General features: G+C 42.2%; 1 protein-coding gene across 6 annotated transcripts in view; it reads left to right on the top strand.

The window, feature by feature from the left end:
- The window catches only part of SUSD1 (sushi domain containing 1), an 83,862-nt gene that overhangs the window by 45,179 nt on the left and 24,698 nt on the right, over positions 1-13,985 (top strand). For all 6 annotated transcript variants that reach the window (XM_053303990.1, XM_053303986.1, XM_053303987.1 and 3 more), the window contains 4 exons: positions 2,543-2,628; positions 3,112-3,307; positions 5,842-5,939; positions 7,335-7,521. In XM_053303990.1, the coding sequence (XP_053159965.1) occupies positions 2,543-2,628; positions 3,112-3,307; positions 5,842-5,939; positions 7,335-7,521 (567 nt within the window). The remainder of the gene's footprint in view (positions 1-2,542; positions 2,629-3,111; positions 3,308-5,841; positions 5,940-7,334; positions 7,522-13,985) is intronic.

The raw sequence follows: 13,985 nt of genomic DNA, 5'->3' as shown, positions 1-13,985 counted from the left end.
TTGGAGGCTGCAGAGTCCCAAACTTGGCAGCAGTCATGCATGAGCAACTCAGCCAATTCTGATAGCTATAAAGGAGATTCTTGTTAGAGTCACAGTTGTGAGACACAGAAGAATGGCGTAAAGCATACCTAGATTTTGCAATATTAGTGGGTTGACTAAAAACGTTTGGCCAGTGGCTGTTTGTTCATGTTTTTGGAGCTGTTCCAGTATATTTCCTTCTTGGGCATTAGCTACAGCCAGTTGAATGTGTTACTGATATAGAATTGTGCTCTAAGGGTGAAGAGAAGCAAGTACCTTTGAGATTGTAGGCTGCGCAAGGCAGGTTCCTGAGTCTTTGTTGTTCCTTTCTAAAATACCAGGAACATTGATGGCACTAAATAAGTAAACAGGATTTAAAGAGAAGATGCAGTGTGTCCTTCACCTGCAGTGTGAGCTCTGCTTCCTCCTAGCTTCACAATTTGCATGATAGATACACATGGATTTTGCTATACTAGTGGGTCGTATCTTGCCAGGGTCATATTTGATCCACCCAGTATTCCATGGGTTAAAATGATACTTTCCCTCTTCTGCTATAGAATTGTATGTTTTCCATACACTAATTTGTTAATGTTCTGTTATCCCATTTTCTTTCTAAATTAATGCCCGTGTTGCCAGTGTTTTCCCTTCCCTCCTTCCTGTCAGTTTTTTTAAAAATTGAAAATCAGTCTCTTGTCCTTGTCCCCATCACTTCTCCTCAGCTTATGCAGTCATTTGTGGTACTTTCTGATCTTCTTCTATTCCTCTCTATTCTGCTGCCTCTTTTAAACCAAAATTCCTTTCTGTATCCTTCTGCTTGAGTCTCTAGGAGCCATGCCAGGTTTTTGATTTTATCCCAACCACCTTCACCCAACTGGACTTTCAGGATTGGCTAGAAGAGAAAATCTTCGAGATTATTGCACTATGGTTTTGGGATCTGCATTTTAACAGAACAACAGTGGCATCCAGTGGCCTTCTTCATTAACAACATGCTCAAGAAAAATATATTTTCAATAGCAGAAACTAAGTAGTGCATGTAGGTGGGAAGTTTCAAACACCGGCATTCATATATATTTATATACACAGGTCTTATGATTGATCATTTTAGTATGAAATGCAGGGCAGCATGAAGAACACTCTCTCTCTCTCTCTCTATATATATATATATACACACACACACACACACACACACACACACACACTTACCTTTGTCAACAAAGGCAACCCAACATGGTTAACAAGCAAAAGAAACAAAGCAAATTATTAAAGCACAATAAAACAACACAGTATCATAAAGCTGTTGATAATTGTATTATCTTTCAGAGCAGGGCTTGGCAAATCCCAGTGTCAGAGCCATGATGCTTAGAAATTTGACTGTGGAACATAGACTAGGCTATTCAGAGTTATTTGCAGTTATTTAATAAATCTTTATTTGCTTCAGAGAGCCCTGTTTCCAAGCATGTTACTTGTAAGGGGGATATATGATATGATATATTAGCTACAGGGAAGGATGTGTCTCAGTAAGAGCCACAAAAAGGAATGAGGCTTACATGGGAAGGATGCTCTATGAAGTGTTCCTATTTACCTGTTGATGAAACTTGAACTGTAACGCATAAAACATGACAAGAAAAAAGCCTTACCTTCATTTTGATTGGAATTCAGATCCCTTCGAAAAAGGAGTTCAACCCTGCCACCAGCCAGCTTGTCTTTCCTACCAGATTCCCTCCTCCCAAAAACTTGACCTTTGAGAAGGATGGGGATAACATTGTTGGCAAGCAGCATGGGATATGTATTTTGTTCTACCTTTCAATTTCAGTTCACTTTCAGAGTGGCCTCACTGCTTTAACAGCACAATCCCCTGCATGTCTACTTAGAAGTAAGCTCCATGTAGTTCAGTGGGACTTACTCCTAGGTAAGTGTGTATAGGCTTGCAGCCTAAATAATCTGTGTGCCGTACCCTGACATAGTGGTAAGCATGTTACTACAGTCACTTGCTTCAAACTCTTGGTTCTAAGTTAAATAGCAGTGGAAACTTTGTGTCGTGTATGTCTTCCTGCCATAAGGAAGACATACACGATGAGACATACACGATAAGTTGGGATGAGGTGTGGAGGTGAGCAGAAGGGATATTTCTCTACCATATCCATTGAATCCCAGGGACCTCTTGGGTCCAAGCAAAGTAGTAACTTTGTCAGCTGCTTGTCCTGGTTCCCTCTCTGCCTTCTGGTTTAGTGCTGGGTTTATCTTGCTGTTTTCAGGGTGCAGTGATATGGTTTGTACTGGTGCTGGGGCAGAGGAGAGAGGCAGGCAACCAGGGCAGAATATCGGCACTCTCCCCATATTCTGTTAGTAATTAGTTGCAAGATCTTTATGGTATCAAGCAGTGCATATTGGATTTGGGGTTTCAGTTGACCAGCAGTAGATTCTGGGTTAACAGAAACAATTATATAGGAGTAAGAAATTGGCATTTAAATTGCATTACCATAGAAGCCTATCTGGGAAATGTTTCTGTTTGCTGTTTTTGCAGAAGTGCTAGGATTTCATAATTTCACAGTGAATAACTATTGTTTGACATGGAGGAGGCTTAATGCTGCAGTAAACGAAACCTACCGAGTGAGTAAGATTTTTCAATCGTATTTTGCTAGAAAGATAATTTCCTAGGTTTCTAGTGAGTGTAAATATCTTTTTTAAAATGCTGTATAATAAAACCACAAGTGGTTTTTTAAGACCAACTTGACTGAAATATCCAGCTGCCTTTTTGGGGTGTTTTCTTTGGAAACCAGCTCAAGTCAGCTCCATCTTTAAGGCAGTTTTAATATAGTGGCCTATTTTCCTTGACATCTCTCAAGGTATTCAGAAAGTCTATCTAAATAAATTTAACACCAAACTATAATGACTTCACCCATAAAATCCTGGGAAGTTTAATGTGGTGAGGATGCTGGCAATTATCTTTTAAAGATCTACTAGTCCCATCTTGCAGAACTATAGTCCCCAGACTTGCCTGAGGAATGAGAATTGATCACTGCTTTACATTGTAGATATGTTCTGAAATCTTTTGAAGGAGAGTTGACCCTCTTTTCTTTATATCCCTTACAGCTTACTATTAGGACATTAAATTCCTATAAATATAATTCACTAAAAATTGCTGATGAATTGAAGATTAACCTCACCACATCTGAGGAGACTGTAAAGATCTGTTTGCCACTACGTCGGGCGACAAACTACAGTGTGACAATTATTGAGGAATCCTCCAATAGACATTTACGTGTGTTATTTAAGCAACCAGTAGCTGGTAGGTTCTGCAGTTCTGGGAAATATTTGTTTGAATGGTGAATAATTTAGGTATTTTAATTTTAATATTTACAGTTCTGCGAGCCCAGAATAGTATTCCAGAGATGATGATGATGATTTTATTATTTTTACATTTATATCCCGCTCTTCCTCCAAGGAGCCCAGAGCAGTGCACTACATACTTGAGTTTCTCTTTCACAACAACCCTGTGAAGTAGGTTAGGCTGAGAGAGAAGTGACTGGCCCAGAGTCACCCAGCTAGTTTCATGACTGAATGGGGATTTGAACTCAGGTCTCCCCAGTCCTAGTCCAGCACTCTAACCACTACACCACGCTGGCTGACACGGGCTGATGATGGCTGATGTTCCAGTCTACATTTTTTTGTGGCAGATTGTGTTCATTCTGATGTCCATGTTTATACACACAAGTGATGCTTGGGCCCTGGATTTTTTGGTTGCATTGTAGGAGAACACAGTGTTTGAATTAATCTCTCAAAGTGATTTACATTGCAGAGGTATGAGAAAATGTTCCCTGTCCCAAAAGAACTCACAGTGTAAACTTACACAGGCACAGAGAATACACCAGCAACAGTCACTGGAGAGTAGCTGTGCTTGGCTTGAATAGGGACAGTTGCTCTCCCTACTACATATATGAAAGCTACCACTTTGAAAGGTGACTAGCAGGAGTTTATAATGACATGGACTGGTATGTGAACTACTTTGGAGGTACCAACACCTATGCAATATGTAAAGGAGATGGCAATAATGTTAAGATACCATACCAAAGCATTTCCCCATGACATCAAATTGCATTGTAAGGTATGACTGTGATAATTACTATCCTAGGTAGGGGTGTGCACAAAACCAGCTTGCCTGGTTCGGTTAGAGTCCTGACCCAACTTGAACCAGACTGGGCATGTTCAGTTTTGTGCACATGAGAACACCTCCCCGGTTTGGCTCAAGTTTGAGCTGGTCTGGGGTTCGAAAAGTTTAAAAAAAATTAAACTCACCACCAGGCCCATTGTACTTTTCCCACCTCTGGGGAGTGCTGCTGCAGCTGGGAGGGGTGTCTCTGAAGCATCCCCCTCCCCCGCCTCCCCCTGGTTTTTTCCGGTTGGGCCTTTCTGGCCCTATCTGAGCTTGTGGTAGCCATTTTGAAGGCTGCTGTGCGTGCCCACAGGCTAGTTGCATGTCCAGCATGCAAATAGCCTGTGCCCATGCTTGGCAGCCTTCAGAATGGCCGCTGCAAGCCAGGAGAGGGCCAGAAAGGCCCGATAACAGGTCTAACCGTCCTGGAAAAGACCAGGGGGAGGCTGGCAGGGGGAGGGGGAAGCTTCAGAGACACCTCCATGCCAATGGCAGCACCTCCAGAGGCTGAAAAATTACCACAGGTCTGGTGGTAAGTGTTTTTTTTTAATTAAAAAAAAAATTAAAAAAAAAACCTTTTTGAATCTCGGACCTCTGAACCAGCCTGTGGGGTTCAGCTCAGGGTCGAGCCGAACTGGGCCTGGTCCGGCTCGAGGGCGAACCCTTGAGCCAGCCCAGTTCACACATCCTTAATCCTAGGCTGTTTAATGGATCTCCTAAATTAGAACCAAACACCATATTCTCAATTTACACAAAATGCGTATTATGTTTTTCTTGAGTGAAAAAACTGCAAGATGCTAAAGCAGTAATCTTCACAATTTTTCAAGTGGGGGGCCACTTGGCAAAAAATTTTCAGTGTTAGAGCCATTTCCCACTGTGATGATCTCAGCACTTTTCTCAGTACTGGGAAGGCCCTTTAGGAAAGATGGAGCTCTCTCTTAAGAGTGCTTGAAGGAAAGCACTGGGAAGAGCTACACTTCCCAGTACTCTGCGCATACCTTCCAAGATGGTGCAAGGGTTCGAGAACTCAGTTTCCCCCTCTCCAGGCACTGGACAAAGCACTGTGTGAAGAGAATGATTGCCTCTGCATGGTGCCAGGGGGACTGCGCAAAGTATTTCATTTTGGCTTAAGTTTCATACAGGCCCAAAAAACAATTACTCAGGGAGTCGCATTTAGGGTTGATAGGGGCTGCCCCGGGCCTTACAATGAAGAACAGTATGTTGAAGCATTAAAAACTTCTGGCATAATTTGCAAACTGTCACCTATGTTGTACGGTGGTGGCAAAGCCTCTGACACCAATTGGTTGAGTTGGTCACTCAAGGTGCTGGTCACTCAAGATGTCTAGACCTCAACAAGATAATTTGTCACGGTGTACACCGCCTAGAGATACACATATAAGGTGGTATATATGATAAATAAATATGATAAATAAATTTCAGCATTGTGACCTGGAAACCTGGAGGGAATAATGACAGCTAAGAAACAGGAGTGTAGGTCTGAACTTTAAGTGTTGATTTGAACTAACCATCCAGTGCTTTTGCTGCAGGCTTCTGCATTCTCTTTTTATTGGCGCGTGATTCAGTGTTGTTAACAACGTACCATTGTTACATAAAGTTACATAAGGATTTATAAGTATTTAACGCCCAGTCTCCCCCGCTCTTTATTCCAGAAAATGAAGTTGTATTTGGCAACATCTCCATATTTAATGACAACTGTATTAAATGGCAGAGAGAATCGAGAAGAACACAATCTGAGGAAACATATGTAGTAAGTGAGGAACAGCTTCCAAGTGCAATGAAAAGTGCTGGATCTAAGGCTGGAGACAAACAATGGGATTTTGAGTGCTGATAGCAGTGAAAGAGAGGCATTATTGCAGGTGGTGTGTACATTTATCCCATTATCACCTTCGGTATACAACTTTTGCAGTTTTGGGTAGTCTTTCAAAACTCATTTCCATCTGAGACAACAGTGGGACAAAGGGAATGGTGTGTATACATACAGGATCATCAATGATGTATCTAGCATTCCACTTTTAATTCTCTTAAAGGCTGCAGCCTATCTCCATTTGTTTACAAACAACCAGATGTAGTATTAGCATAGGGCCAGATCCAGCTTTCAGTGGGTCTTGGGCAAATGGCCTTGCATGGGATCCCTCTTACATGGATGGGTCCCAAGAGAGTTGCTCACCACCACCACATAGTGGCTATGGGTACTGAGGTAGTCTTAGGGATCTCTTCTGACACTTTGTCCTTGCCAGCTGCCTAGTATGCTGACCCCAGACACCAACTCCCCATTCGCAGACTCCATATTAGCAGACAAAAATACTTTGTAGAGATTAGGTAACATGTAGACTGTAAGAAAATGTTTATATTCTTTGATGAGGGGATTATGCATATAAACTTCATAGATGCTTATGCTTGGCAGATTCTGAGGTAGATTCTGAGGATCGTGTAGACATGTACAGAGTCTGATCATGTGCCAGGCCTGTAGCCATGGAGGTTGTGTGATCCCTTCAGTTATATAATAATAATAATAATAATAATAATAATAATAATAATAATTTGATTTCTATACCGCCCTTCCAAAAATGGCTGAGGGCGATTTACACAGAGAAATAACAAATAAATAAGATGGATCCCTGTCCCCAAAGGGCTCACAATCTAAAAAGAAACATAAGAGAGACACCAGCAACAGTCACTGGAAGTACTGTGCTGGGGGTGGATAGGGCCAGTTACTCTCCCCCTGCTAAATAAAGAGAATCACCACGGTAAAAGGTGCCTCTTTGCCCAGTTAGCAGGGGTTAGCTCTTTGCCTGAATTTCCAGATTTGTGTTTACAAAGAAGAAAAGTGTCAGACATCTGTCTGTTGGAGAATGGTTTGGGGCAAGACTGAGGGCTGACCCACTGTCTTGGCATGGGACGTAATTCGCAATTCAGAATGCAACTTGCTCATATATATGTAATGCAAGTTGTGAAGCTGGCTTAATGCTGCAGACTGTAGTAGAATGTGACTGTCACAGCATTTCATAGAGACAGATGGCTTTTCCTCCTACATACACATGTAGACCTAGCCTTAGAAGCAGGTGCTCAAGTTTTATGCAAATATGGCAAGCACAATTCACAAAAGTGTTTAATGCACAGCCTTGTACATGCTTCATTTCAGTTTCACATTCAGGGTCTACGCTGGTATCAGAAGCAATTCCACGATAAGAGGACTCTTAATTTAACCACACATTTACAGACTCCAGAAGTGTGCCTTAATTTACTTCCAGGCAGCAATTACACTGTTAACATCTCCACAGCAAATCTGGATCATAGTGCCATAGTCTACATGACAACTCCAATCTCTGGTAAGGGCTTGCTGTTTATTTTTCTGTGCTTACAACAAGGTTGCCCCTTCAGCATGAGAGCTCAAGGTGTAAGCAACTGGAGTGACACCTTCCTTTTCATTTCTCACTGTGGATCATTACGAAGTCCCTACTTTCTGGATCAAATAACTTTGAATGACACTTGTCCTGCCATAGTAGGGAGTTAACAAAACATGGCACATGAACTGTGGTGTTTAGTGCTTGTGTTAAGTAGAATTTCATCCCAGTATGGACAATGGGCAGGAATGGCTTCTGAATGTTGCTTGCAGGCACACTCTCAGGACATTGTATGCCAGTACAGTACCCTTCCTTTTTAAAACAGCTGAAAAGGGCTCATGTCTGCATGTAGTCCCCGGCCAGGAGCTCTGTGTGCAACAGACTGAGGTTTCAGAATGAAATGTGAACTCTTTGGGGACCATCCTCTCATTATTATTCTTTTTCTGTGTAAACCACATTGAAAACCTTTTTCGAAAGGTGATATATAAATAATAATGATAATGTACCACTTCAGATTGCAGGTGGGGATGATCACAATAGCAAGTACCCCTCCTAACTCAGCAAAGAGACACCTTTTAAAGTGGTGATTCTCTTCTGTTTAGCAGGGGGAAAGCAACTAGCCCTATCTAACCCAGCACAGCATCCCTCCAGGGGCTATTGCTGGTATCTGCCTTATGTTTCTTTTTAGAATGTGAGCCCTTTGGGGACAGGGGGCCATCTTATTTATATGTTATTTATTTTTCAATGTAAACTACTTTGAGAACTTTGATTAAAGAGCGGTAAAATATTTATTGTTGTCATCGCAGCAGTAGTACTTTTAAATGCCCTCCTGCCTCAAACACTTCCTATGAGTAGAAAACCAGAACAAAAGTAGAGGGTGGAGGCTGGACTAGAACCTTTGTCCTTGTTGTTCTAATTTCTATTTATCTTCTTAGCGGAGGTTTTTACAGTTAATTTTAAAAGCATGTCTGCTATCTGGAGTGTGGTATGGTGCAATCCCCTCTACCACCTCAGGATTCTACCAAATTATTCTGCTGCATGTTAGAGCAAATTCAGGATAATGGCCCATGCAAGCAATAAGGACAGCCCATGCATGCACAAACGTAAACAAGAAGTTCCCTGTACTTGGGACTTTGGAAGGATTTGGATTGTGCACATGTCTTCGTGTCTTATCTGTGTAATGTAGACTGTTAATAAAAGATGTTTTATTTCATGTATGACCTACCAATTAAATCAAAACTTTGCATATTACCAAAACCAACCTAGATCCTTTTTTGAGATAACTTATAGATTATTCTGCAAAAAAGGCCATCTGTAATTGTTTCTTTTTAATTCCCTGTCACAGCAACACATCAGAACCAAAACTGATTTTTAAAAAAACGAACAAGTATATTCCTAACTGGCATGCCCATTGATTAAAATTTTCCCTCGCAGACTAAAATTTCACTCATTATATTAATCTACTGATGTTTTAGCTGATTTATCTATTGAATAAACCAGTTAACGCTTGCAGATTTAGAAAAAGGGAAATATAAAATTGTCTGCCACACGTAGTTGTGAGCCAGCTCTCAACCCTCAAGGGCTATGTACATTAAAAGAGCTGTATAAATAATGAACTATAATGAAAGTGAGGACACATTACCAATATGAGGAAACACTTTATGGTGGGGGAGAGAGGAAGAGTTGAGAAAAAGAAAGCAGAACATTGTGCTCATTAAGTTTCTGCAGTTATTTAACAAAAAAGATGTTACCTAATCTTGAGAAATCCTTGCTTATTTCTCATGTACTGTAGAAATAATAGTGCTGTCTGAAGGGGCTCTTAACTGGAAGGCTGCCAACAGAGAATAAATGTTTTTATCCCAAGCTCTTTACATATTTTCCACCTGTAATCATCCACTAGGTGAAGCTGTTTGTCTTCAGCAAATACATAGCTTCAGTATCTCCCAGGTTTTAAAAATTATTGTTATGAAGAAACAGAAGTTATTTTTGTGGTATCTTAAAAACCTTAACTGCTACAATATGCTCCTTTTCTACCTTCATAGCATTAAAGCATAAGCTTGATATATAACAGAATCCTAGTTTTAAAAATTCTGTTCTATCGTAATGTATCACATTTATCAGATACTACAGATAATTTTGTTGTTTGAAATCTATCTATCTATCATATTTCTATTCCGCCTGATGTGCATCCCTATGCGGTGTGTACATAAGTTAAAACACAACACATATAAAAATGAGATAAAATGATTAAAATAATTATGATAGAAAACCAATTAAAATTAATTAAAAGCCTAAGAAAACAGATGCAAATTCAGAATCTTTTAAAAAACAGCCAAAGATGGACAAACTCTGATTTTAACAGGGAGTGCCTTCCAGAGCCCTGTGGTAGCACAGAGAAGGCCCAATCCCCAGTATCCACCAAATGAACCAGTGGTAGCCATAACTGGACCTCCCCAGATGATATTAATAGGTGGGAGGGTTCATGACAAAAGAGACACTCTCTTAAATACCCTGGACCTAAGCCATTAAGGGCTTTATAGGTAACAAGCCGACCCCTGCACATCTGTGCACTCTTTGGGGCCGGCTACCTCTCTCCTCACCGCCCCAGTCTCTGGCCGGGCTGAGTGCCGCGGCTCGGCCTGCCTCCGCCTCGCCTCCGCGGCCAGGCCAGACCCACCGCCTCTCTCCCCTCACCCCAGTCTCCGGCGGCATGCCACCACAGGTGGGCCCACCGCCGGGCTGGGAGCCGCCGCTGAGAGCCGCTTCCGCCAGCAGGGGCCTCCGAGAGCCGCCGCCGCCATCTGTCGGGCCTGCCAACCCCCACCCCAGTATCGGGGCCCGCCGCGCTGCCACCTCATCGGCCTGTCCTCCCCGGCGCTGCCAGGCCAGCCCGCCGGCGGCCATGGCCGCCGCCGCTGTTCTCCTGGGTGCGCCTTACCCAATCAGGTGCCCTGCAGCCCAGCCAATCAGCTGGGCTGCCGGGATGCACGTTCGAAAGGCACACCCAGGAGAATTAGATATATAGATAGCCAGCACTTTACATTTCGCTCAGAAACATATTGGCAGACCATGCAGTTCTTTTAAGATAGATAGCTCAGAGGAACCTGTTGTCCTTGTCCACTAATCTTGACCAGATATAGTAGTCTATTTAATTACAGTACTCATCTGTCAGTCAGGTTGAATGAATGAATTTATTACGGTCAATGACCAGCAATCAGCAAATAAAAATAATAAAAATAAAACAGAATACGATCAAAACAACAGAGAATAATAGAACATCAAAGTATTCGGAGATCTCAGTTACAATTAGTCAGTTGCTCCCGTCTCACTTTACAGTCTCACAGAATCTTGCTACCCCAGCTGTAATGGCTATATACTGGTCTGCCAGAAGGAAGGAGACTATTGACCTTATTCCAATTGAACTGGCATTATTCCGATCAACCTGGCATATTTTTAAAAAGTGGTTTAATCCAGGCAATACAAATGTCCTATAATATGAACAATATATAACAACATGAGAGAGCCAGCGTGGTGTAGTGGTTAGAGTGCTGGACTAGGACCGGGGAGACTCGAGTTCAAATCCCCATTCAGCCATGAAACTATATGGGTGACTCTGGGCCAGTCACTTCTCTCTCAGCCTAACCTACTTCACAGGGTTGTTGTGAAAGAGAAACTCAAGTATGTAAGGGCTCCTTGGAGGAAGAGCGGGATATAAATGTAATAATAATAATAATAATTAATTAATAAAAATGTGTGGTCAGCCATCCCAGGTCCTTGGGAAGGACTCGATGTCTGGATAAAACAAACCAGTCAATAACACCTGTCTGACTGTGTAAACAAGAAATAATAACGTGAAATGGTTTCAATATTGACCGAACTACATTGACATAGCCAGTTCCTAAGCGGTATTTTCTTAAATCTGCCATCCAAAATGGCAGAAGGCAGGGATTAAACCACACCAGCAAGAAAACTCTCATCTGATTTAGAGTGGTCAAATTTGTGAGTTATGCAGCTGGCTGAGGGTAGTTTGGGAAGCCGTCTGGAATACTACTAGGGGCCACAGAACTTAGATCAACTTGCTTCTCCATATCCACTATTAATTGTTCAATAATTTCTTTGTAATAATAATAATAATAATTAATTAATTAATTAATTAATTAATTTGGCAGCCACCAGCTTGGATGGTTTTGAAAGGGGCTTAGACAAATTCATGGTGGGCAGGTCTATCAATGGCTACTAGTCTGGTGGCTGTGGGCCACCTCCAGCCTCAGAGGCACGATGCCTCTCAATACCAGTTGCAGGGGAGCAACCGCAGGAGAGAGAAATATCAGGAGCTTGGCTTCTAAACAATGAGGCATTTGTCTTGTGGGAGGAAGGCACAAAAGCATTGGCTGCCAGCCCAGGCTGCAATGATAACTTAATCTTTATCTTGTCAAGGTCAGCCTCCACTAAGGACTCTGGTGTTCCTGGAGAGGAGAGCTGGTCTTGTGGTAGCAAGCATGACTTGTCCCCGTAGCTAAGCAGGGTCTGCCCTGGTTGCATCTAAATAGGACACTTGATGTCTGAGCACTGCAAGATATTCCCCTCGGGATGAAGACGCTCTGGGAAGAGCAGAAGGTTTCAAGTTCCCTCCCTGGCTTCTCCAAGATAGGGCTGAGAGAGATTCCTGCCTGCAACCTTGGAGAAGCCGCTGCCAGTCTGTGAAGACAATACTGAGCTAGATAGACCAATGGTCTGACTCAGTATATGGCAGTTTCCTATGTTCCAGCTGCCTGACAATTAAACTTTTTCTTACATAGCGGGAATATGCATTCATTCTGGAAAACCCTTGTAATAAATATTTGAAAGTGTTCTAGCTGGCTACAAATACTAAAAAGTTTTGAGGGGATCACATCTTCCTGAAATACAAGAACCAGCCTCTTATGGAAACCAGTGTTTGGAAGCCAATAGATAGATTAGATATCCAATTGTGAAGGATTGCAACAAAGCAATTGGGACAGAGATAATCTTACTTAAGTCTGGCTTGCCCAGCATCCATAATTCTGAAAAGACTTTCCAACAGATAAAGAAACTTGACTTCTCTGGAGCTTACAAGAGTAATTCCAAACATCATAGCTAACACTGGGCAGGCAGTATCTTGAAGAATACAGTACGTTATTGAAGCTAAATTCTTTATCATGGAGTTTGTTGTTATTACTATCAGCCGCTCCTTGTGCATTAAGAGCAGGGGCAGAGCCACTATTGGGCCAACGGGTTCAAAGAACCCGGGCCGCTGACCAATCAGGCCGCGAGAGCGGCCCTGACACGCCCCCCGTGTCTGACGTCAGACGCAGGGAGGCTAGTTTAGCTCCTGAGAGGGGGCCTGGAGGCTCCATTCGGCCGAGAGAGACTCTCAGTTGCTCTTTAAATGCCAAAGGGGCCGCACTGTAGAAATATCTACAGTAGTCTTGGTTAATTGAGTCCTGTATCCTCTTCGCTGGGGAAGAAGCAGTGATTAAAGGGGACTGATAATACAAATTAGAGATCTCATCATCCAGCAGTTCATATCTGTTGCTGGTAGGAAATATATCACTATGATTCTCAAGGTCTTTACCTTTCAAATAACAATCTAGCCTCTGTTGCTTCCCTGCCTTCGCAGGCTGTTGCTCAGGCGATGAGTGAGCTCGTTTCTTTGAGCCTATTCTTCCGGCAGATAAGGGGGAAAGGGTAAAAAAAAAACCTTTAGAAGGATAAAAAACTCCGATAGAGAAGAGTAAAAACTCTGAAAAAGCATAGCAGAGACTAGTTGCTAAATACTAAAAGTAAATATTGAGCATATTAAAAAAAAATTTAAAAAAAAAATTCAGAGGCAAACTACAGAGCTCCAAAAATAGAGTCCTGACTGAACACCATCTTGGCTCCTCCCATCAGTTAGATTGTACTTCAGGCCTGCACAATTTGCGACCCAGCAAGCTGAATTCATCCTCACCAGCCATCAATTATGGCCTGCCAGATACTTGATTCTGATACTCTACACACACACACACACACACACACACACACAGCCAAACCAGGAGGTTTATCAAAACCCTGATAGGCAGCATTCAACTTAGTAAGTCACAAATTTGGCAGACCTGTTCTATTCCTGTTCATCTCATGAGCAGGCAACTCCCTTATGTTTCGTGTCTGTACTATGGACTTCATTCTGGTGGTCTTACTAGCTTCTTAGTCTAGATGGGACTCTTTGAATAATGAAGAAGAGATTAATTGGGAAACTGTACCTTAACTGCTATCTGAAAGTGAATACAATGAAGCATCAACAGCCTTTTGTATAAACTAATAGCTTCAAGAGGGACCAATTTGCGCAGGGAAGGGTGGTAGGAGTGGATGTCTAACCCTTTCTGTATCTGATTTTTTTTAGTCCTACTACTGCTACTACTATGATGACAACAACTACTACTACTACCATT

Source organism: Hemicordylus capensis, chromosome 2 (genome assembly GCF_027244095.1).
Source record: "Hemicordylus capensis ecotype Gifberg chromosome 2, rHemCap1.1.pri, whole genome shotgun sequence".
Taxonomy (NCBI): domain Eukaryota; kingdom Metazoa; phylum Chordata; class Lepidosauria; order Squamata; family Cordylidae; genus Hemicordylus; species Hemicordylus capensis.
The sequence above is the reverse complement of the archived record's forward strand: the minus strand, read 5'-3'. Positions and strand labels throughout refer to the sequence as shown.